The sequence below is a fragment of the Myodes glareolus genome, chromosome 21 (genome assembly GCF_982192425.1).
Source record: "Myodes glareolus chromosome 21, mMyoGla1.1, whole genome shotgun sequence".
NCBI classification, from domain to species: Eukaryota; Metazoa; Chordata; class Mammalia; order Rodentia; family Cricetidae; genus Myodes; species Myodes glareolus.
In genome coordinates this window covers 42170278-42195689 of record NC_142046.1, presented here as the reverse complement: position 1 = coordinate 42195689, position 25412 = coordinate 42170278, and the positions used below count along the sequence as shown (strand labels likewise).

Below are 25412 nucleotides of genomic sequence, written 5' to 3'. Positions count from 1 at the left end.
AATCAGCTCACTGTAAAACAAACAAACAAACAAACACAAAAACCATGGGATTCCTCAAAGCAAAGTTAATGCTTGTTACATATCATGTCAAATCATCTTCTTTGTATTGCAACTCCATAATGTGTACCAAGTTAGCATTATTTATTTTATAGAGTAACAGCAAACAAAAAGCCCACAAAAACTACAGCCGGCTTGGTTGTTCACATGTGTGAGTGTGGGCAAACGCAGAAGACAGCCTCCGGTGTGGGTCCTTGCCTTCCATCTTGTTCGACAGGGTCTCTTGTTGCTCGCCGCTTCATATGCCAGGCTGGCTGGCCTGGGAGCTTCTGGAGGAGTCTGTCTGCTGTCTAGTCCTGGGAATCCTGTGGTTCCATACTTGTGCTACGGTATCAGTGTTGCTGAGTTCTGGGGATCCAAACTCAGGTCCTGATGCTTATGGGGCAAGCACTTCATCCATTGAGCCACCTCCTTATATGGTTCAAATTTAACCAATAACTTGAGACAGGCTCTCATGATTTACACAGGCAGGGGTCACCCTTCTTTGTAGCAGGGGCTACAGCATGCACCACACTCTCAGCAAAATGCTTTTTTTTTAAAAAGACGGATTCTCATTGTGCACATTGTCCAGGCTGTCCTTAACCTCCTGCCTCGGTCTCCTGAGTAGATAGGATTACAGGCATTTGCCATAGGACCCCAACAACATTTCTGTTGTTTTGAGTATCCCGCAGACACCCTGGGTGTCGGTATCGAACCCAGGTCCTCACACGGGCAGACTATATGTGCACCTGCTCCACCAGTAAACTGTCCCGCCAGTCTTCTTTGGTCAAAGGTGTGCTTGGTATAGTGACAGCTTATGTACTTGGCTCTTTGTCCCCAAAGGCATGCTTCTGTTAAGTGCCTTGTTGTTTTGAGATTCTTTAGTGAAATCTAAAGTCACACAGCCTTGGGTGAAATATGAGTTGGTGCGTTGGTCTTTAGTCCTTTAAAAGTACTCTTACTCTTGTGGTAAGCCTAAAAATCCACTTGATCATCTCATCACACGTTTCTCTCGGTCCAACTCCCAACTCCATTCCTTATAAATGCCCTGCCTACCTTTGATTCCAGCATTTGGGAGGCAGAGTCAGGCAGATCTCTGTGAGTTCCAGGCCAGTGAGGGATACATGGTGAAGAGGAGTGGAGGAATAGGGGGAGACAAGAAAGTATCTGGGTGTGGTGACGCCCTCCTATAATCAGGAGGCAGAAACAGGATGCTCAGGGGTTCAAACCTGCTTGGCCTACGTAGTGAAACATTCTTTCAGAAAATAAGGACTGGGGGCATACTGGCGTGGCTGAAGCACTTGTACAAGACTCTGAGTTCAGTCCCCAGGGCCACTGGTGTAAACACAGAAACAGAAGCAGACCATGGTGACGAATTCGGGTTATCAAGTTGACTGGATTGAGGAATGCTTAGAGATTCGATGAATGACTTCTGAGGATGCTTGTGAGAGTGTTCTCTGGGGAAGAAGGCCTACAGATCCACATATTCACTATGGAAGACCCTGCATTGGGAGTGTGTAGGAGCCATCTAGTCAGCTGGCGCAATGAAGCTAGAAGGACAGAGTGGCAAAGCGCCCTCCCTCTTGTCCTTCCTTTAAAAGTGGGCGTGTGGTCCACTGCTACAACCTGTGGACCTGGTTCCAGGTTCCGCAGCCTTTGACCCTAGAACTCAAACTATTTGGGGGCATATATTGGACCCTTGGTCCCAGATGTAGGACCTGTGCTAAAGCGTCTTTTCTTGTTCTAAGATGTCTTGGACTTTGCCACCATTAGCTTCCCTTGGCTCTCCACTGTACTAATGGCCATTATGAAATCTCATAACCTCTTTGATCATGTAAGCCAATATAATAAATCCTCTCACATAAAAAAATAAAAACTGCAATTTCTGAAAACCTACTAGCACAACATTTTGGAAGACTATAAAATTATACAAAGTATATTTAATTAAAATCATATTCATTGCAGCGGGAATAAATGGAAATATACTTTTATTGATTCTAGTGAAGGACCACAGAATTCTGTGTATTTTGACAGGCTCTCATTGTGTACATAGGCTGGCCTGGAATGTCTGATCCTCTTGTTTCTGCCTCTTGATCCCGGGATTACAAGTGCATGGCAAGACTGTCTGACCACATTGTACATAAGCACATTTATTTCCCCTTGAAAAGTTTATAGCTGCTAAATGGTGTTGAAATGTTGGCTTTTAGCAGGGGAAGACACAATTTCTAATATGCCTATATGGGTTTATTTCAAGGCAACTGGGTAGAACAACTTTTTTTTTTTGAGTCTTAAGAGATTTTTAAAATGAGTTTTTTTTTTTTTCAAAAACCATTTTTAAAATAGGGTCATACCACATAGTCTATGTGGAAAGCCCAGGCTGGCCTCCTGCTCCCTCTAGCTCATCCTTCTCCTGCCTGCACCTTCCAAGTCTGGGGCTACAGGCGTTCACAACCATGCCTGATGGCTTCCTCTTTCTCAACAATTCATAGTACTTATATTTAGATGCAAACGTAGATTTCAGTAGCATGAACTATATTGGAGGCTGCAAGCCATGAAAAGACATGATCCTACATTAGCTCATTGTCAAGCTTTTTTCCCCCTTTATTGAAAATACAGCCTTTATATGTATCAGGTAAGTTGCTGTTTATTTACACAAGCAAAATTGGCTCCTTCCTGGCTTCCTCTATGGTGCAAATATATTTCCTTAAGCAAAGCAGATAAAACTGAATTTAAAACACCGAACAGTTTTGTAGCCTGATTCCCATTGCTAGTTCTGAACTCTTGTTGGGCTTCTGTCGAAGCAAGGAACCTCTCTGGGAATTTTTTCTTTTTCTGAATTAAAAGTGAGTTCAGGGGGCTGAGAGATGGCTCAGAGGTTAAGAGCACTGACTGCTCTTCCAGAGGTCCTGAGTTCAATTCTCAGCAACCACATGGTGGTTCACAACCATCTGTAATAAGATCTGGTGCCCTCTTCTGACGTGCAGGGATACATGCAGGCAGATGCTGTATAAATAATTGATAAATCTTTAAAAAAAAAAAAAAGAAGTAAAAGTGAGTTCAGGGACATAGTGCAAGGTTTTAGGTTTAATCTCCAGCACCCACCCCACCCTTAAAACATAAAGTCCTACTGATTTGATTTCTTTTTTTTTTTTTATTATGTGTACAATATTCTGTCTGTGTATATGCCTGCTGACCAGAAGAGGGCACCAGACCTCATTACAGATGGTTGTGAGCCACCATGTGGTTGCTGGGAATTGAACTCAGGACCTTTGGAAGAGCAGGCAATGCTCTTAACCTCTGAGCCATCTCTCCAGACCTGATTTGATTTCTTAAAACTCTTTGTGCGTTTCTAATAATCCTATGTGTTTTCTTTAAAAAGCTCATTATCTTCATCCTACAAATTCCCACTTAATACGTGAATTAGAAAGCTAACAATATCAGCATTCTTACTTTGGGCCCCGGTGGTGTTTTGTTTAGAATCATAGATCATCATGCTAATTTGGGAAAAAAATACTGTCACACCGAAGTCATATCTTAAACCTGTTATTGGGGTTTAGAGAAAGTACGTAACATTTACTTTAGGGGCCGTAGAGAGCTAGATCTACAGTCTGCCCAGGGCTTAGGCTCATTTACTCGTTTATACTGGTGTAGCGTTCACTGAAATGTGCGAGTGGTAAAGGGAAAGGCTGGTGAGATGGAGCAGCAGGAGAAACACTCACTGCCATGCGGGCCTGACGACCCAGCGCAATCCCCAAAGCTCATGGTTCTCACAGTGGAAAGGGACAAGCGATTCCAGGGTTGCCCCAACTCCACATGTGTGCTGTGGCCCATGGGCATATGCTCTCACATCTCTCTCTCTGTCTCTCTGTCTCTCTCTCTCTCTCACACACACACACATTAAATTGATTAAATAAAAAATGGCAGGCCCGGCATCATGGCACACATCTTTAGTCCCAGACCTCAGGAGGTAGAGCCAGGTGGATCTCTGTAAGTTCGAGACCAGCCTGGTCTGCAAGCAAGTTCTAAGACGGCTAGGGCTGTTACACAGATAAATCCTGTCTTGAAAAAACAAAAACAAAACAAGCAAATAAATAATGGTCAACACTTCAAACTAAGCTGAAGTCTGTAATATTCACTGCCTGTTGTAACAAATGCTTTCAGTTTACTTTTTGTGAGAAAAGACCTGTGTCAGAAAAAGAGGAAAACTATCAGATTAAATCTCATTAGGTGGTATTACTAGTAATGTGCTGTTAAAAAAATATTTTGCCTGAGCACATATATTCATTGGGGATTCAAGACGTCATTTAAGAGAAGGAAAGTGTCTTATTTGCCAAATACAATCATTTAAGTCTCTATAACAATTAATTAGATTACAGTGCTTAAAATATTAAAGTTCCATTGGCTGCAGAAAGATCAAAGAAAAGGTGGGGGAAAAAAACTCTTTACTGAATACTGTAGAACCAGCCTGCTTCCATCTTAGGCTCAAAAGATATATTAAAGACAAAGTTCATTCCTGTTTATAATTAAACCTCTGTTTTTCAACGATTGGGCTATGCCCCGTCTGTAACCTTAACTACAAATGATTCTGTGTGACCTGTTCTAGAAAATGGCAACCACGTCTTTGTTCCAAAAGTTGTTTATAACCATTTTGCAACCCGACCTTTGTTTCAAAAGGTTGTTATGACTACCTGCTATTATGACTTCCTTGCAACCGTGTCTTTGTTTCAAGAGGGACTAACTTGATATGCTAATGATCTGCTCCTGTAACCCTGACTATTTTTTCCCATCCAATCCCCCTGAACTCTAAAAACCTTGTCTTCCTCACATCCAATGCTGACCTTAGGAGGAGGCAGCCCATGCACATGAATTAAAAGGCTTGCTTTAATTAATTTGGCCATGATGATTTGGGTTAGTGATCTTTTTCCTCCCATCTTTGAGATTAACAATCTCAAATTATCTTTTGTGCTGTCAGTTTTATGTCAACTAGACACAAACTAGAATCACCAGAGAGAAGAGAACCTCAGCTAAGAAAATGCCTCCAAAAGATCTGATTGTAAGGCATTTTCTAATTAGTGATCAAATGGACAGGGCCCTACTGATTGTGGGTAGTGCCATCCCTGGAATAGTAGTACTGGGTTCTATTTTTTTAAAAAAAAAAAAAAAAGCCGTCTGAGAAAGCCATGAGAGGCAAGCCAGTAAGCAGCACCCCTCCATGACCTCTGCACCAACTCCCGCCTTCAGGTTCCTATCCAGCTTGAGTTCCTGTCCTGACTTTGTTCAGTGATGAACAGTGATATGGAAGTGGAAACCCAATAAACCCTCTCCTCCCCAACTTGCTTTTGATCATAGTGTTTTATTGTAACAATAGAAACCTAACTAAGACACTTCTATATGTTAAATATTTCTCCCAAGGATTTTTCTAGAATAGCAGTTTGGTTGCACCTCACCATTAAGTACTAAAATATATTATTAAAAGTACACATGACATTTAACACACAGGAGGTGTTATCATCAACTTGCACTGATAAAAAAAACTATAATTTTATAACAGTTATTAAAATATTGCTCTGGGTTAATAGAAATATCGGAGAACCAAAGAATTAAAGTGCAAACTACATAGACTCCCAACTAACATCCAGAAGTGTCTAATGTATTCATTCAGCGGTGTAACTAAAGGTCAAAGAAAGATGCAACACTACACATAACAAAGTACTGCAAAAATAGTTGGTAATTTTCAGTTATGAAAACTGTTGATTCCATAATTTCTATCCCTTTATTAATCAAGAAGAAAACTTTTGAATGTTATATAATATACATATGAAACAAGATATAAAAATGCATTATAAACTTGTAACAACAGCTGAAAATATAATACATGCTTCTCATAGACAATAGGTAGGATATTGTGGCTTGAATGAGAATGGCCCCAGCAGGCTCCTCATATATTTGGATATCTGGTTCCCAGTTAGAAATTATTAGGAGACGTGGCTTTGTTGGAAGAGATGTGTCATAGGGGCGTGGGCTTTGAGGTTTCAAGCGCCCATTCCACTCCTAGGCACCTTTCTCTGCCTCTTGCTTTTGGATCAAACTCTCAGCTGCTACCCAAGCGCTGTGCCTGCCACGCATCCCCCGCCCCCATGATTGTCATGGACTCTAACCTTCTGGAACCATGGGCCCCAAATTAAACTCTTTTTTAAAACACTTTCTTTCATAAGTTGCCTTGGTCATGGAGTTTCGTCACAGAGATTGAGGAGTAGCTAAGATGTTTCCTCTTCCTGGCTGCACAGTTTGTGGTCATATCATAATGCAAATTACACTTAATCCAGCTTCAAAAGTCCCAGAGCCTTTCAACATGGCTTCAAAGTCCAAAGTCTATTCTGAGACTCAGGAAAATCTCTTTATTGTAAGTCCCTGTAAAATCAAAAGGCAAATTACATACTCCCAACCTACAATAGGGCAGACTATGCGTTATCATTCCAAAGGGAAGGAATGGGACACACTGAGGAAATCGTGGACCAATGTAAGACCAAAAGCAAGCAAGGCAAACTCCAATCCTGGAGTGCCATGTCTGATTTCAAAGGGTTGAGCAGCTTGGCCCTTCCCGCTTCTGCTGCTGACAACACACTTCTCTCCCGTGGGCTGGCTCCACTCCCTGTATGCAGCGCTCCTTGACAGACTGCCCATAGCTCTGGCACCGCCAATATCCTGGGGTCTCCCATACAGTCCAGGCTTCATTTAACAGCTTAAAGCAGGGACGTCTCGAGGCCTTCAAGTAGGGACTCCCTTGCCACACACTCGGCCTCAGCGGCTCTTCTTAGCTGTGGAGGACATACAAACCCCTTGTCTTGAGTGTCTTTCAGAACTCAAGACAGAGCCACACAGCAGATGCTGCCAAGCTGGTTACCTGCTTGGGTTGGGGCCTGGACCACTCCTTGAATTACATTTGCATAAGCTTTGATTTCTTGTTGCTCTTTAGGAGAAGAAAATCCCCTAGACCTCCAAGTTGAAGGTCGGCTGGGTAGCGCCTCAGCCTAGGTTTACCTTAGGCCTCTGCTTGTGTCTTTCAGCACAATCCCTGCCTCCGACATTAAATTTCCTGGTGGTGTTTTTCTCTTCAAACTGTACATTTCCATTTCTTTCTGCCCTGCTTGGTCCTTTCCATGGAAAGCCCTGTGAAAGTGACGACTGAGAACACCACAGAAGTCAGTGTTAGATGCCTTGACATCATCTCTGCTAATGAAATTGCTCCAAAACATCTCGATTGAACCTCTGGCATATTCTTAGGACAAGGAAGGGGGGGGAGCCACATTCTTTGCTAAACTATCATGCACATGGTCTCTAGCCCAGTTGCTAATATTGTTCACCTCTAAAATCTCTTGAGCTGGACCACCATAGTCCAATTTGCTCTTAACACTACTCTCTTCCCAGGCCCTACTAGGATGGCCCCTGCCCCTCTTATAGCATTCAACTGCTTTCCTAGCCCAAAGTTCCAAAGTGTTCTACATTTTCCAAATGAAACAAAACAAAAAACCAAAACCCCCCACATGGTCAGGCCTATCACAACGATAGCCCATTCTCTGATACATTCTTAGCAGTGGGACAAAACACCATGACCAAGGCAACTACAAAAGAAAGTTTTTAATTTGGGGCTCATGGTTCTAGAGGGTTAGAGTCTATGACAATCATGGGGAAAAACATGACAGCAGGCAGGCAGGCGTAGCTCTAGGGTAGTAGCTGAAAGCTTACATCTTTATCCACAAGCAAGAGACAGCTAACAGGGAATGCCATGGGCTTTTGAAACCTCAAAACCCACCCCCAGTGACACATCTCTTCCAATAAAGCCACACCCCCTAATCCTTCTCAAATAATTCCATCAACTGAAGACCAAGAATTCAAATATATGAGTTTATGGGAAGGGGGGCGTTCTCAGTCTGACTACCACAGTTATGGTGTGCATAGCATGAAACGTCTAAGAGATTAAAAATGGTGGACTTGGAAAGCCGTGCTGCATTCTGACTTTAAAGTGTATTACGACTTCATTTTTCAGTGTAAAAGCCCTTTCATAATCCCACAATTAATTATCATCAAATACTATTTAGAAAAACATATGTAAATAGGTTAACAAACAAAGCCTAAATTGGACCACCCTGAGATAATCATTGCTAACGTTCTGGTAACTGTGGCCCCAATATTTCAATGTCATAAAAGAGCTGTAATGATTATGTCTGGGAAAAGCAATCTGTGTACAGTTCAGTGTGTGTTTAATCACTGTGCCTGTTTGGAGTGGACAGGCAGGGATTAACACAGAATATGCTATTAAGGATTGCTCAAAGTGCTTTAGGTTTTCTGATATGTCTCACCAGATTTTCCCAAAGGAAGTTGTTCTTCTCATTTTTACTGACTGTCCATATGTCAGTTCCTAGTTTTCTACAATAAATGCTGAACTGGCTAGTCTGCAAATCTGGAAGTTTCATTTTCATTCTTTGCAAAATTGTCACTTCTGTGTGGATATATGTTCGTGGGAGCATGTGCACCACATGTACACCTGTGATCGGAGGACAACTGTTGGAAGTTGGTTGGTTCTTGCCTTCCCCCTTACTGAGGCAGGGCCTCTCTCATTTCTGCCACTGTACTTCATACTATAGGCTCTGGTCCACAAACTGCCAGCCAGTTCTCCTGTGTGCACCCCTATTTCTACATAGGCATGCAGGGATTACAGATGTGTGTAACCACATTGGACCCTTTATGTGCAGAGATTGAACTCAGGGGGGCAGGCTTGCAGGGTGAGCTAGCGCTTTACCTGCTGAGCTCCCAGATCCCAAATTTCATCTATTTTTCTTTAAACCAGTGAGAACTTTTCACACATTTCTAGTGACATAATTGTGATAAGTTGACTTTTTAAAAACATTTTCTTCTTTTGTTCTTTTTTTTTTTTTCTTTTTCAAGTCAGGGTTTCCTCTGTGTAGCCCTGGCTGTCCTGGAACTCACACTATAGACCAGGCTGGCCTCCAATTCAGAGATCTGCCTGCCTCTGCCTCCATAGTGCTGGACTAAAGGTGTGCACCACCACTGTTTGGCTGAACTCTGTTTCTATTAAAGTGTTTGCTTCTATCTTATAATAGCCTGCTTAGTTTCTGGTTTTCCTTCTTGATAATTGTTTTAGTGAGTTGTTTTTTGCTGTAAAGAGACATCATGACCTTGGCAAGTCTTATAAAGGATGTAGTTAGGATTGGCTTAAAGTTTCAGAGGTTTAGTCCATTGTCATCATGGTGGTGAGCATGGCGGCACTCAGGCAGACATGGTGCTGGAGAGGTAGCTTAGAGTTCTAATCCAGATCTGTGGGCAGTAGAAAGAGAACAGCCACTGGGCCTAGCTTGGTGTGGTGTTTTAAAGGGAAATGGCCCCCAAAGGGAGCATGTGTGTGTGGTCTACTAGGTATGGCCTTGTTGGAGGAATATGTGTCACTGTGGGGGTGGGCTTTGAGGTCTCTTTTGCTCAAGCTTCCCTCAGTGTGACAGTCAGTTGACGTCCTGTTGCCTGCAAGATGTAGCACTCTCAGCTCCAGCGCCATGTCTGCCTGCACACTGCCATGCTCCCTGTCATGATGATGGACTGAACCTCTGAAACCCTGAGCCTCCTCAATTAAGTGCTTTTTTTTAAAAATAAGAGTTGTCATGATCATAGTATCTCTTCATAGCAATAAAACCCTAACAAGACACTTGGGCTTTTGATACCTCAAAGCCCACCCCATGACAGACTTCCTCCACCAAGGCCACCCCTACGCCAACAAGGCCACACCTCCGAATCCTTCTCAAGTAGTGACACTGGTTGAAGATTAAGCATTCAAATATATGAGCCTATGGGAGCCATTCTTATTCAAGCCATCACAGATAGGTTTTAAGAAATCTATTATTTTTGTGTATGTATGGTGTGTATGAGTGCAGGCAGGCATGTGCCATAGGACTGCATATAGGTCAGAGGACAATGTAAGAGCTGGTTCCTGGGGATTGGACACAGCCAGGCAGGTTCAGCAGCAGGTGCCTCCAATCTGCTGAACCATCTAAACTGGTCCATAGCATGCTTTGCCTTTTGGACAACAGAATTTTTCCTTCTGTAGCTAACCACCTAACTCCTGCTATTTTAAAATATGTAATGGTAAAACATGTCACAATTTTTATATACTTCATGCTTTCAATTGATTCTTTTTTTGTTTTATTTTTTGGGGGTTTGTTTTGCTTTGAGACAGGGCTTCTCTGTGTAACAGCCCTGCCTGTCCTGGAACTAGATCTTGTAGACTAGGCTGGCCTCAAACTCATAGAGATTTGCCTCTGCCTCCCAAGTTCTAGGATTAAAGACATGTGTCACCACCACCTGACTTTTTTTTTTTCATTGATTCTTGAAGTTGGTTTTCTTTTAAAATTATTTCAGGAGCAGATATGATAAGTATACACAACGAAGAAGAAAATGCTTTTATACTGGACACTTTACAAAAGCAATGGAAAGGCCCGGATGACCTCCTGCTAGGCATGTTTTATGACACAGATGGTAAGTGGTATTTACCTTGTGAGACATAATTAACTGTGAGACTTAGGATGTTTGGTTCCTTAATTCTCTGGATAAGTGGTTCTCAACCTTTCTACTGCTTTAATGCAATTCCTCATGTTGTGGAGACTGCCAACCACACAGATATTTATTGATGTTTGATTCATAGCTCTCATTTTACTGCTGTTATGAATCAAACATCAATAAATATCTGTTTTCCGATGGTCTAAAGCAATCTGTGAAAAGATTGTGTCCTCTCCCCCGGGGTCGTGACTCACATGTTGAGAGCTACTGCTCCAGATGAAATGCATGTCTCTGCGTATTACATTTCCAGTGTAATCAGTGACTAGTGTCCACGGTCTTTTCCCGAGTCACTCCGAGTGCTTCACAAATGGGAAACACACTTGATCCTCTTACTTGAATCAAAGTGTCATTAGAGGGTTAGTATTTTCTTAAGATGCCATGGATTACAAGAAGTGTTAGTATTTTCTGTTAATAGGGTAGAGATAAATTATCTTTTCCAGGTTACATAATAGGAATGTAAATTTTATTAGTATGCAACACTATAAAGCATGTGTATTTTATAGTGTCTATATAAGTTTATAATTTATATATTATAGTATAATATACAAATATATAAAGCATTTATATGCATGTATACAGAGGTATTAGTCACATATTTTAAAAAAGATTTTATTATGTATGCAATGTTCTGCCTGCATGTTTGCCTGCACGCCAGAAGAGGGCACCAGATCTCATTATAGATGGTTGTGAGCCACCAACCATTTGGTTGCTGGGAACTGAACTCAGGACCTCCGGAAGGGCAACTAGTGCTCTTAACCTCTGAGCCACCTCTCCAGCCCCATTAGTCACATTGTTAAATGTCATGAAATGACTGAGGTTATTAATGTTAAGATTATTTAACTATTTTTAAATTATTTCACCAAAATGTTTTTCTTCACAAAAATGATACCTTTTCCAGAATTCTCTTTAATTCACCTTTTGATAGAATATAGTGTTCCTTCTACAACTTTTACTCCTATAACCAAAAATTAGATCATAAATATGTAAGTTTCTACCTTGAATCTAAATCTTTTCCTTTGCGTCGTAACACCTTCGAAAACTGTCATAATGTTGAAACTATTCCTCAATTGACAGATGCAAGTTTCAAGTGGTTTGATAACTCGAATATGACCTTTGACAAGTGGGCAGATCAAGATGGCGAGGACCTAGTTGACACCTGCGGTTTCCTGTATACCAAGACAGGCGAATGGAAAAAAGGAAACTGTGAAATTTCTTCTGTGGAGGGGACACTCTGCAAAGCCGCAAGTAAGTGAGACTACCTTTTTCCACTCTAGGAGGGGTGAGGTACACAGTTTTGGAATACTTTTCTTAGACATAGTATGTCTCACAAGGCAAGGGATTGACTTTAGAATACAGCTTGATGGAAGTCAGCAATCCTCTTACATTTCAGAAGTGGAGCCGGATCATGGGAACCAGACATAATTTATTCTATGTGCCTATTCTTAGGAGGTCCTAACAGTCCATAAATTTCTTGTTTTTCAAATAAATTTCCATGTCCTCTTTGCCTGTGATCTGACTGAGAAGTGGTAAAGAATAATATTGAATAATCTTAAAATTCTAACATTTCTTTAAGGAATTAGATTTCCGACAAAACTAATATCTTTTGTTTAGGCAAACAAAATGACATATTAAAATTGCATCATATTTCATGATTTATTCTGTATTAAAATATACTTTCTGATATATCAAAGTTTAACAAAATTAATATGTTCCACAATATTTTCATGTTATTTGTTAAACCCCGAGTATAATTTGTTTTAAATTTCTGAGTAGTTTTTCAGTCAGCAAATGAAAAATGAGAACTATAAATGGTATGGTATGCTTAAAACGTGATTCAACTGTTTTCCAGCTCAGTTCCTTTTTTTGTTTTGTTTTTCAAGACAGAGTTTCTCTGAATAGACTTGGCTGTTCTGGAACTCGCTCTGTCAACCAGCCTGGCCTTCAATTCACAGAGATCTGCCTCTGCCTCCCGAGTGCTGGGATTAAAAACCACCACACCTGGCCCCAAATCCAATCCTTAATAGTCTTTCCTTAACTGTGAAGCAAACTGCCCGTCTGGCTCCGAACTTTCCCATTTCTGAACTCCACACTTAGCTTACTTGTGGTTCAGCCCTTGTAGTTTTACAGGGGTGACATCCCAACTTCCAGCATTTTCGTTTGTTTTCCTCTATGTGTACGGATGCTGTGAGCTGAGTCTGGAGAGATGACTCAGTGGCTAAGATTGTGGGCTGGAGAGATAACTCAGAGGTTAAGATCACTGACTGCTCTTCCAGAGGACCCTGGTTTAATTCCCAGCACCCATGTAGCGGCTCACAACTGTCTGGGACTCCAGTGCTCTTATGGCCTCGGGGGGCACCAGGCAGGCACTCACATGGTGCAGAGAGTGCATACAGGCAAAACACTCATTTGCATAAAAATAAAAATGTAAAAATCATTGTTTTTTTAGCCACCAGATGGTGGTAGGCAAATACCCACCTACTTCAACTACCTCCATACATGCACACGCAAATACCCACCCCTTCAACTACCTCCATACACGCACATGCAAATCGGCTCCTTTCACCTACTGTGTTGGAGGGCACCATTACATAAAACAAACACTAATTAAAAATACCAGGGCTGAAGAGATAACTCAGAGATTAAGAGCACTTGTGGCTCTTACAGAGAACCAGGATTTAGTTCCCAGCACACACTCGGCCAGTTCCAGTTCTGATACCTCTTCTGACCTCCATGGGCACTAGGTATGGGATGGATTGCACATGTGTACATGCAAAACACTCAAATGCATGAAATGTAAAACTATTAACTAAAACAAGAAGCACTGAGCAAATCCACAGCTGATTTTGTTTTCTACAGATTCTAAAATCAGAATCATTTTATTTCTATAATCTACTATTACTTTTTATAAAGTTCCTTCATTCTTTTTCCAGCAACCAAGTCAGTATACATTTTGCCCAGCTTAGGTATTTAATTTTAAAAAATTAAATTTGACAGCGGGCAGTGGTGGTGCACACCCTTAATCCCAGCATTCAGGAGGTGGAAATAGGTGGATCTCTGAGTATGAGGTTACAGAGTGAGTTCCACGACAGCCAGGATACACTAAGAAACTGTCTCAAAACAAGGAAAATAAAAACTATATTCAAAACAGGTAAGATAGATACTTGATGAAGCAGTAAAGATGGGAATATTAACCTCATAGAGTATCCATTTTAAACAAGTGTATATAAAATAAATCCTTAAATGTTTAATTTTCATTTCTTTTGTATTTTAGTTCCATATGACAAGAAATATTTATCAGGTAAGTAACGTTCTGATCTTAAAATTTTCCGTACATTAGAAATATATATTTAAAATCTGGTATGTTAAGATACCACTGTTGATCCATTTAAAAATATTATGTTGGTGCATGCCTTTAATTCCAGTACTTGAGAGGGAGGTGAATCTCTGAGTTGGAGGCTAGCCTGTTCTATAGTGAGTTAGAGTAGGGCCTGTCTTGAAAAACAAAAAACAAACAGAATATCTATGTAACATAAAGACCTTTTATCAGAATATAGAAAGGTCTAAATAAAGCATCACATTAGGGGCTGGGGTAATGGTTCCGTGACTAGGCCATTGGCTGCTCTTCTAGAGGACCCAGGTTTGACTACCCAGCACCACAAAGATGATTCACATCCATCTGTAACTCCAGATCCAGGAGATTGGATCCTGTCTTCTGGCCTCCACGGGCATCAGGCATGTGCACGGGGCAGAGACATACATACAGTCAAAACACCCATATACATAAAGTAAAAAATTAAATTTAAAAAAGGCCTGACATTTAAAGTAACACATTATGCATTAAAGTTAAGTCACGATAGTTACCATTTCCACCACCGTGTTCTCACCCTTCCATTAAAAGGCCCATTCACCACCCAACCACTGGATTCTATTAACACATCAGCCGGGCATTTTTGTTGCATTGTCATTTCTATACCTGCATATTGCTCGTTGATCACAAGCACTCCAGGCACTCCTATTAGTCACTCTTCATAACCCCCATGAATACAATATTGTCTGGCTAATTTCACTGAACACTTCCTCTCCATACCAGTGCCTAACACCAGATTTCTTCATGAACTTCACTGTTGTCTACAGTATGCGGATTTGTTGCTATTGCTTTTTGTTTTGATGAGACAGCCTGGAACTCAGTATGATCAAGGTGGCCATGAACTCACATTGATTCACCTGCCTTTCCTCCTCACTTTATACATTACTCTTGCTTCTTTCACTCTGAAACTTTGCATATACTCTTTTAATTTTTCCTACGGCTTAGATGTATTATAAACATTTTGCTCTTGCTTCCTAATGGTTTAATTTCTACTTTGGAACGAACATGAATAGAGCAACCTACATTCTCTTTTCTTGACCAACATTCTTAAATATATCCCCCAAAATATCTTGTAACACAATAGTTGTTAGAAACCATGTACCTGTTCAGTGGTAAGCTGGGTCACACTGCCACTAGTGAGGCACTGGGAGCTTGATATGCTTTATACTCATGATAGTAGTGCCCATTTCTGGTTTTGGTCATTCACGTAGATGTATACTGAACTTACTAATTGTTTTATTTTCCTGATGCCAGGCACTTCCATATTTTGTGAAATATTTGGTCAAGTCTATGCTTGACCAAATTACTAGATTGTTCATATTGATAGACATTTAAAAATGAACTTTATATATTTGAGTCCTTTATATATTAAATTTGTTTGATGGTTAGTTTGTCATCATACAACTATATGACTTATCAAGAATGTGTGTGAGACACATCCTCGGTCTTCTATAGGAAAACAAAGGGTACCATTATAAAGAAACCACATCACAGTTCTTATCTGGCTCCTGAAAGACAAAGGAAAAGACAGTGGCTACAGTGATGTGCAGAAATTACTGCCTTTGTGAACTAACATGGAATGTAAAAATGGTGAAGCCAGGGTAGAAAAAGCAAGGCAGTTCTACTTTTGGATACACACCTAAGGAAAGCTGAGACTCTACACACCTGTATTCACAATACTGTATTTCTAACTGTTGAAAGATGGAAGTTACTCAAGTGTGCATCAACAGATCGATGAGTAAAGTGTAGTAAATACTATTATTCAACCACAAAGGGAATTAAATTCTGACACATGCTACAACATACACATACACAAGTCTAGAGGACACAAGATTGATCCAAATCAATCCCAAGGCAAACGTGTCTTTAGTGATCTCATTACATAAGGTACTCAGAATAGTTAAAACTTCGCAGACAAACCTGGCATGAGTACGTTTTTATATCAGAGCTAAGGAGAGAGTGCCAGTCAACCTGACTATATTTAATGATAATGAACTGCACTTGTTTTTACTATTCATTTATAAAACAAAAGCAATTTAAGCGTGTTATTTGGAAGCATGAAGACAATCAGCAGTCGATTTTGAGGAATATATGTCGGATTAACAGTGGAATAGGAGCACAGTAGGTTTTTTTATTCAGACCTTGTATTTATTAGGGTTTTTAAGAGTGACTTAGAGGCTTTGGTCCTGCTAGTCCAATGATGGCTGTCTACCATTACAACGGTCAGGAATCCACTAGCGGTTCAGTCCACAAGGCTGGATGTCTCAGCTGGTCCTTAGTATACGCTGGAATCCCAAGAAGTAGGTGCTATCGCCACTGAAGGAACCGACTTCCCAGGAAGAGTGAGGGCAAGTAAAGAGCAAAGCTTCCTTCTTTCTTTATATAGGCTGCTATCACAAAGTGTGGCCCAGATTACAGGTGAATCTTCCTACCTCCAAAGAACAGGGTTCAAGGTGACTCTTCCCAGTTGAAATGATTTAATTAGGAAAATGTTCTTCACTCATGTACCCAACCACTTTGTTTTTTTTTTCAGAGACTTCTAACAACTAATACATTTTAGCTGAGAAGACATTAAAAAATATGTATGAGGTCAAAATCTGAAGAAAAAGAGCAACAGTCCTAGCGTGGCTCTCGAAACCACAGAAGAGTGGGCAGGCTTAGATTGTGCACATTCCAGGCAAAGTTTAAGTTAGGTCTCAATCATATAAGGCTGTAACAAAGAAGAAAGACTGAAGAAAAACTGCCTGACGCATTGGCCGGTTTTTGTCAGAAATCAGTAACTGGATCACTGAGTTGAAGCAAGGAAAACAGAATTATAGCAGCAATTGTAGTGAACAAGTTATCTACACAAAGTAAGATGGAAGGCTTTTAGAATGTTCTGGATAGAATAAGGACTATAGAGGGATGTCCTTGGTGTGGTAAGCTCATGGAAGTTAGTCTACCCAAGGATGCATGAAAGTATACTATAGATCAATCAGGTTAGCTGATCACAAAAAATTAAAGTATATTACAGAGGAGACAAAAGCTATCCTAGTGTGTACAACCAAGTGTTTGGAGCTTTTGCTATTGCCTATTAAATGGGATTTGGGAAACTTGTTTGAATCATGCCCAGAATAAATTGTGAACAGTAAACAATAAATAACTTGAAATTTAACAGTTTTAAATGATGAACTGTAGCTTTGGCCTCAGTGACACTGTATGACACGTTGGTATGAAGATGGCACATTTTAGCTAGTCAACAGAAAGTCTTGCAACTCACTCACAGGCCACTTGCATAACATGTGAATACAGTCATACTGTGTCCCATCAATCTTGGCTGCTGTCCCACAAATAAATCAAAAGGTCTTTTGAATCAGTGAATATGTATCTCGACACAATCCTAGATTATCATGCTGTTTTTTCAACCTAAAATGTACTGTTTCACTACATTTCTGTGAGTATGTTATCACTAAAATATATCTTCCTATGTTATTATACGTCACTCAGTGTGTCCATGTGGGTAGAGTCAAAAGTCAAGCACTTTTAAGACTGTAACATGTAAGGTAACTATAAAAATTATCATTTGAACTAACAATTCGTTAAGTCTTGGCTTATTTTCAGGTGCAAGTTGACCTCAAACTCTGTAACTGAGGATAACCTTAATGTTTTTATGCTTTCCTGACCTTAACAAGACACTTGGCCAGAGCTAGTCGACTCATCTCTAATCCTTTTAGTTACCACTTTAAGAAGCACTAGTTAAAATATTTAGCATATTAAAGTAAAAATCCATCTGCAATGAAGTTGTAATTTAGAATCCTTTATTATGTATAACACATCTACCATCCCAGTTACTAGATGTTAAACTGCATTTTTAGAGAAAGACCGAGTTTTGACTAGGCAACAACTGAAAGGCCGCACACATCTGTAAACCAGGGGATCCACAAACAGTACTATGTGAAGAGAAACAAAAATGTGGATATTGTAGCTCTTAATGTTATTTCTGTGAGGCAAATTATAAATATGAAAGGCAGACAGACCATCAGACCCCACTAGATCCTCAAGAGAACGGTAGGTGTGAATTCCAAAATTTTGAAGGGAAAGAGAAATAGGTCATAGACAATGACACTCAGTAGAGCATAAAACTATAATGCTTTAATTCAAATTTCAAGCATGGCTGATTTTCCCACAAATGTTTTATAAACTTAAAACTATTTCATTTTTATTGTGTATACGCACAAGTGTGCACCATGACATGCACATGGAGGTCAGAGGGCAGCTTGTAGAGGTTAGTTCGCTCCCCTCCACCTTGTGGGCCTAGGGAACAAATTCAGTTTATCAGTCTTAACCACTGAACCGTTCTGCCTAACAGGAAGAAAAATCTCTAGTAAAGAACGTATTTTTTTCTCATCAGTTGGGAAATTGTACATATAAATACAAATGATGAAATGACTGCTCCAAATGAAATATTTCCAGCTTGTATTCTGACTGCCTGTAATTTTTTTTTTCCCTTTTAGATAACCACATTTTAATATCAGCTCTGGTGATTGCTGGCACAGTAACTCTGACAGTTTTGGGAGCAATTATTTGGTTCCTCTATAAAAGGAACGCTTGTTCGGGCTTCAGCGTCTTCTCAACCGCAATGCAATCGCCTTACAATGACGACTGTGCTTTGGTAGTTGCAGATGATGAATATGCTGTCCAGCTGGACTAAGACTTCAATATTATCAAACCAGCGTTATCAAATACCTTGAATGATTTCCTGTGTAAGGCTTTGATATAAAAGTTACCACAGAAAACTGAAGCTTTTTCCCCTTTATTTTCGTAATATTTTCATGTACTCGCTGTGACAAAATAGTAACGTTTTGGTTCATTTTTTTTTTTTTAAAAAAAGGTTTTAGAAAAGAAACAACTATAGATCTCACTTAGAAGTTTTCTTAGGTAATTTTGAGTAAATGAAACCTCCGTGTACAATAAAGCTGCTAAAATGCTGTGTCTTATTACTCCTTCCATTAAGTTCCATTTTATCCTACAACAACTCTACTTCTTACTGATAACACCAGGAACAAGCTGAACAAAGCCTGCCCTTTAATAGTGGTCTCGCTGGCTACGGTGAGAATCAATTTTTTTGTTGTTTCTCTTAAAGAGGAAGACATTTTACAGATTGTGATACTCCACAATGGTTTATTGTTTTGTATAGAACATTTGGAAAAAGCAGTATTTAATTATAATCAAATAATTATATTACAGATTCTTCCAAAGAAAAGACAGCTCTAGCTAAGAGGTCCTGGAGATGGTGGCCAGCCGGGTTAACCTGTGTGTCCCTTGAGCCAAGATTTCCTAGACTACCCTATCTTTAACAACACAGGGTAGATCCTTCTCCAACACTATGAGGAAATTACATATTTTGACAACATGAAAACCATGCATGCCAGAACTGAGGGGGCAACAAGTACAACCCTAGAGATAATGTTCAGTTTTTGGTATCTAACATACTTTTTTTTAAAATTTATTTATTTATTTATTATGTATACAGTATTCTGTCCGCAGGCCAGAAGAGGACACCAGGCTTCATTACAGATGGTTGTGAGCCACCATGTGGTTGCTGGGAATTGAACTCAGGACCTTTGGAAGGGCAGGCAATGCTCTTAACCGCTGAGCCATCTCTCCAGCCCCCTAACATACTTTTAAACAGTCATCATCAGTATAAAAATGGAAGAAAGCTCAAGTAATTCTGATTCCTTCAGAAGTTTTATTACTTCAGAGATAGTACTAGAAAATACTTCATCTAATATTACATGTTTTCACTATGAATCAGAAATATGCCTTATCACAATTAGCGACACTACATATTTCAGTAACTCTGTTTTTGACACAGTCTGTATAGCACAAGGTAGCTTCAAATTGGCATCTTACCTGCTAAGATCATAGGTATGATGGATTACAGCATCTAATGGCACTCCTAACCACAAACTGGTGACAACTTCCAAGAGTCACGTGACACTAAAGCAGCAAGTGTTACAGCCGGTCACACTAGCTGTAGCATTCTGTAAAAGATCAACCTTATTGTCAGCTATTCAGAGTGATAATGGAAAATTTATTAGCTGGTCGTTGTCCCCTCCTTTTCTTACTATTCTTTTAAGGACTGGTATCAAACCTATTACCTCCTATAAACTGATTATAGCCTGAGAATATGCAGTTAGCTACTATCTGATGTGGCTATTTAAGTTAATATTAAATGCAGTTTAAAATCATCCACTCAATTATATTAACTGCATTTTAAGTGTTCAAATCACACATGCCTTGTTATTATATGAGAACCCTGTCTCTTAAAAAAAAAAAAGTTTTTTTTACTGAAGACAATATGGATGGATGGATGGATGGATGGATGGATGGACGGACGGACGGACGGACGGACGGACAGACAGACAGACAGACAGACAGACAGACAGATAGATAGATAGATAGATAAAGTTTAGAGTGTGTTCAGGGGATGCAGAGATGGCTCAGGGTTAAGACTATGTGCTCTTTTTGCAGAGGACTTGACTCCCATTATCAGCACTTTCATGGCAGCCCACAACCGTCTCTAGTTACAGTTCTAGGAGATCCAAAACCTACTCTGACTTCCGGAGATAATGCATGGACATGGAGCAGTCATATATGCAGGCAAATCACTCACACACATAAAATAAAAAAGTTGAGGAACTAGTTTAAAATCATTGCATGAAATAGTTGGAATTTCTCATTGGAGGCCAATTTAAAAGGAAAAAGTTCAAACTAAATCAATCAGTATCACTTTATTTCAAGCCAAGGTTTTACATTAATACCAACAAACTAAGCGTAGACAAACTGCTCATTCACATTTGAGAAATTACATGGTTTCTATTTAGACTTTGAAAAAGTTGTTGCCACAACATTGGACTAATCTGAAACCACCAGAAAGTATAAGTGTGTATCCTAAGGTGTTGACAGTGGAAACTGTTATGAAAGTTTACATGACCATGACCATAGTGCAAACTCATTCATGTTGAATAAGTAATTCATCTGTTTTTGCAAAGGTCGTGAAAAATATTAACATCATCAAAGAAATGCTCAGAATTACCAAGAAACAGCTAAAAATGACCAGGACCCAAACAGGTTCTATATATTCTATTCCTCTATAAAGAAGTGACCAGGACCAGACAGGTTCTATATACTCTATTCCTCTATAAAGAGGTGACAACACTACAAACACAGTGAAAACCAGGGTTTTAGACTTTGAATGTGGGCTTTAAAAAAATATTCTGTTAACTTGAGATTTTCATTAATTTTTAACCAAATATCATTTGACTGGCAATTCTGATATAATTTACAGCTGTAATATTCCTGAAAGGAATACATACATACCATGGCCTATCAAATATAATCTGCATTTTTGCAAATCAATACAAAAGTTATCCATCATTTCTACATCTTTTACATACTTTTTTTCTTAAAAATTACGTTTTATTGCTAAGTGAATTTAGAATTCAAATTAAATTTGGAAACCTAATATAATTATGCTCTTCAAACTTCCTGTTCTTTAAAAAAAAAAATTAAACACTGGAAGTAAATGATTATCAAAATGTGGCTGTAACTTAAGGCATTTAAAAAGGAAAACTAATTAGGTGCCATTGGCATTTTATTTCAAAAGTACATTTTATCAGAGTTTTCTCACTAGCAAGAGACTAATACACAAACATTCTCCCCCATAAATATGACTACAGTAATCGTAACACAGAGAAAAAGTTGATGAGCATTGCTTAGATATTAAAAGGAAAGGTGATGCTTTACCACTCACCTAAAAGAAAACAATGCTTCTGATTACATATTATGAACATGAGATTTGCTGGCCAATGTTAAAAGGTCCAGCTGAAGAATTTCAATTCAGCAACACTTGAGAATGAATATATATTTACATTTATACATGTATGTATATATATTCATTTTATATATAGTCAATATTTCTAATAGACATTCCCCCCACAAAATTATTCATACTTAATTGCCACTACTAATAAACATGTTCAAGGATCATCCATTTGTCTTAAATGAAGTTAGGCAATATCAAATGTTCTGTTATGGTCTCCATCTTCTTCAGACTCATCCTCTGAAGCTGTTGAGAGAAAACAGGATTATCAAGAATGATTTTAAGGGTGACAAGAATGTGACTTGTAAACATGAAGCCAGAACAGCAATGACTTGTAAAAACAAAAATCCCAATTTAGTATACTGTTTGATCAAAATGATAAGTTATCATGACAGTGTTAGGGTGGCTTGTTGTGGGTGATGCCCATTTACAATGTTCCCACCCCCACATCTTTACTGTGATGCTAGATAATTTCCATATAATGAAAATGCTTAAAAATGTGGTTTAAGAGCATCTTTCAAAAATGTTTCTGAGACCAGCTTGTGTTCACAGTAGCTAATGATATGTATATAAACATACACCAGAGGAAAAGTGAATTTAAGGCAAGTGCTCTCACACACCTGAGTAGAATCTGGCTTATTACCGCTGCATGTTTGATGCATCCGATGAGAATGAAAAAAAATGTACATAGAATAATAGGTTATGGATGTTCTTGCAATTTACATCACAGCTATGTCTATACAATGCCAAGGAAAAGCTCTATTGAATAAGTAAAGCTTTATATAGACACAGCCTAACTTAAAATAATTGGCTTCAGAAAAAAATAAACTAAAACCAGTAACAACAAAAAACCTGCTGCTGAGATTATCCCCATGTCTCCAAATTCTCAGAAACATTGTTTTTATAATATTTCTGACCTCAATTTACTCAATGGCCATTAGTGACACAATATTTAATATAAAACATCCTGGAATGTCTTTGGGATAGCCAAGGCAATAAGAAGCTATGTACTACATAATCTGCTTTATATGTTAGGGAAATTTTAAGTTCTTTAAGTTAAACATCAACTAATCTCTTTAGTATTATCAAGAGCAAAAAAGCTTAACGAATGTTCTCTAGGATACTAGATCAACCCAAACTAAGAGCTGGAAAAATGTTAACATTTATGGATAAAATCTACTTGAAATAAGTGCTATCCAGCTCATGACTGACATAAACCCTGCTGTGATGTTCTATGTTATATCACACTTAATTGTGTTTTAGGGAGTATCATGTTTCTAGTGACTGATTCCACAGGAAGATACAACTCGGCTAGTTTTCAGAATGTAGCAATACTCCAGTCATTTGAGATTCATTTGAGGCCGCACCATCTTCCACTGTCAGCTAAAGTTGTCTATATTTTACTTCTAGCTTTTTCTTCTCTCTTGCATACAGAAAAAAGACCATGTTATGTTTCGGAAATTATGTTTTAAATGAAAATACTTTTTTCAAAGTGAGAAAGCTTGGGGAAAAAAAACACTGAAACAAATAACCACAACAGTAGCTACCAAAACAGAAATTAAAATTTTCAGAAAAAAAAAAACCCTGTACTTTTGTATTAGCTAATGAGCTATTTTTATGAATATTATAAAGAAAAAAATTCACAGCAAGCAGTAATTCCAACTAGCTCCTTTACTTTCACATATGCTAATAAAAACACCTAAGAATGTGCTGTCTAATTTTCTCTTAAATCCTGTTAAAACCTAAAATTAATACAGGCATAAAAAGTTATAAAGGCTAGATCTTAGAATATTTAAGGAAGTAAAAGGTTTTTATGAGGACAGAATCCTTCTCACACTATCTTCCAAGGATGCCAGGCTTTCTCTATAGGTAATAACCTTACATGTCTTCTAGATAACAGGTATTCTGAAGGTTCTATCAACATGAAAACACACATTTCAAACACTGGAGACTGCACTGGGAGGGAAACCTGTTGCTGAGGGTGAAAAGCAAACAGGTAGGGGTCGGATGGGTTTAATTTTCCCCACAAGTTGTTCTAAAGTCAATTTTGCCCCCGCCTGGTATGAAGCACCACAAATGTGCTATAATACATTAGAAGATAGATAGCAGGTTGTGGAAATGCCTGTAAGATTTGGGATTAAGTTTCTTCACCTAACGAGACTGACAAAATGACCCTAAGAAATTTGAGCTGCTTGGAATTAAAGGTCCACAAAGAAATACCTATAAGTAAACAAAGAACAAGCAAAACCATTTTGTTCTGGGCTCAAGCCTCACTTCCTTATATTCCTGGAACCAAACACACACCTAAAGAATTCCTTCCATGATCTTGAATTTAATTAAAAAGTAATTGTTTTTATATATTAAAAATAAAAAGCCTTAGCAGATAGGACTTAGTAGTTAATTTTATGTTTTCCTTTTAATCACGAATAGTAAAATCAAAGTGGTTTACTGAAAATGAGTGACTAAAATTACCTCCTTCCACATATTAAACATAACTTAAAAAATACGTTTATAAAACTAGAACCTATTTTCCAACCCATAGTATTCAAATCAGTTAACTGTGGTAGTATTAGATCTATAACCAAAACTCAATTTGGTAGAAAAGAGTACATTTAGGTTTTGTTCTGTGGGTTTAATTTGCAAAAGTAAATTCAACAAGTCTGGGGAGGGGAAATTCCACCTACTTTCGAGATCTTCCATATGTGCCTGAAGAGTTCTTGCAAGGTTAATAAACTAGAAACAATGCAGAAAGAAATACAGTAGTTTAAATGTTGCAAATGGATCTAAAGAGAATCACTACAGGAGATTTATTTCTACTTAAAAAGCCAAACACCATTTTAATCCTTTAAACAGGGGTCTTTCTTCCCCAACAACATAAATTAACATTAAGGGTATTATGTTACATGTCTTACATAATCAGTTTTAGTTACTCATGGGGAAACCAGTACCATGAATAGGTGCAGATATAATCAAATAATCATATCTAATAATACTGTCTTCCTCACACTTTCAAAAAACTTATGAAATCAAATGGGGAGACAAAAACTTGGTTTTCTGGGCCTACATGAACTAATGTTTCCCTACCTAAACTTAATAGCTAACTCAAAGCTTGTAAAATAAAATACTAAGAATGTCTTCTAATGTATTCTTAACATTTTTTTTAAAAAAGGCTGAATAGACCTTACTTATATGCTTTGTATGTTATTCATTCATTAGAGTTAACAGCATACCATTTTAGAAATCATTTTATAGTATTAACTCCAGATGGGGCATATGACTTCTGAAGTACTTAAGAATTAACAGAAGTTAAGAGCATTCAAAATGATAGCTTTCTTTATTCTTAATGCAAGTAATTATTAATTAGGTCACGTAAATATCTATATAAAAATGAAGCACAATAGTAATTTGTAAGTAACATGTATTTTGAACTATACATTTTATCATTTTCAGATAAAAACAGGTTATATTAACAAACTCAAATTTTATATACTTAAAATTATAAAAATGGTCAATTTTATA

General features: G+C 38.5%; 2 protein-coding genes across 17 annotated transcripts in view; one reads left to right on the top strand and one right to left on the bottom strand.

Moving 5' to 3' along the window:
- Ly75 (lymphocyte antigen 75) overlaps positions 1 to 19008 on the top strand; it is a 124591-nt gene extending 105583 nt beyond the window's left edge. For both annotated transcript variants that reach the window (XM_087899998.1, XM_087899997.1), the window contains 4 exons: positions 10465 to 10581; positions 11737 to 11907; positions 13934 to 13960; positions 18523 to 19008. In XM_087899998.1, the coding sequence (XP_087756124.1) occupies positions 10465 to 10581; positions 11737 to 11907; positions 13934 to 13960; positions 18523 to 18719 (512 nt within the window). In that variant the 3' untranslated portion in view covers positions 18720 to 19008. The remainder of the gene's footprint in view (positions 1 to 10464; positions 10582 to 11736; positions 11908 to 13933; positions 13961 to 18522) is intronic.
- A 1775-nt stretch (positions 19009 to 20783) lies between these two features.
- Positions 20784 to 25412, bottom strand: part of Marchf7 (membrane associated ring-CH-type finger 7) — a 37339-nt gene continuing 32710 nt past the window's right edge. For 5 of the 15 annotated variants that reach the window (XM_085681076.2, XM_085681072.2, XM_085681071.2 and 2 more), the window contains 2 exons: positions 24578 to 24626; positions 22155 to 22538 (listed from right to left, as the gene is read on the bottom strand). In XM_085681076.2, the coding sequence (XP_085537202.1) occupies positions 22411 to 22538; positions 24578 to 24626 (177 nt within the window). In that variant the 3' untranslated portion in view covers positions 22155 to 22410. The other 10 variants (XR_007230451.3, XM_048426347.3, XM_048426355.3 and 7 more) reach the window with 5 other exon arrangements.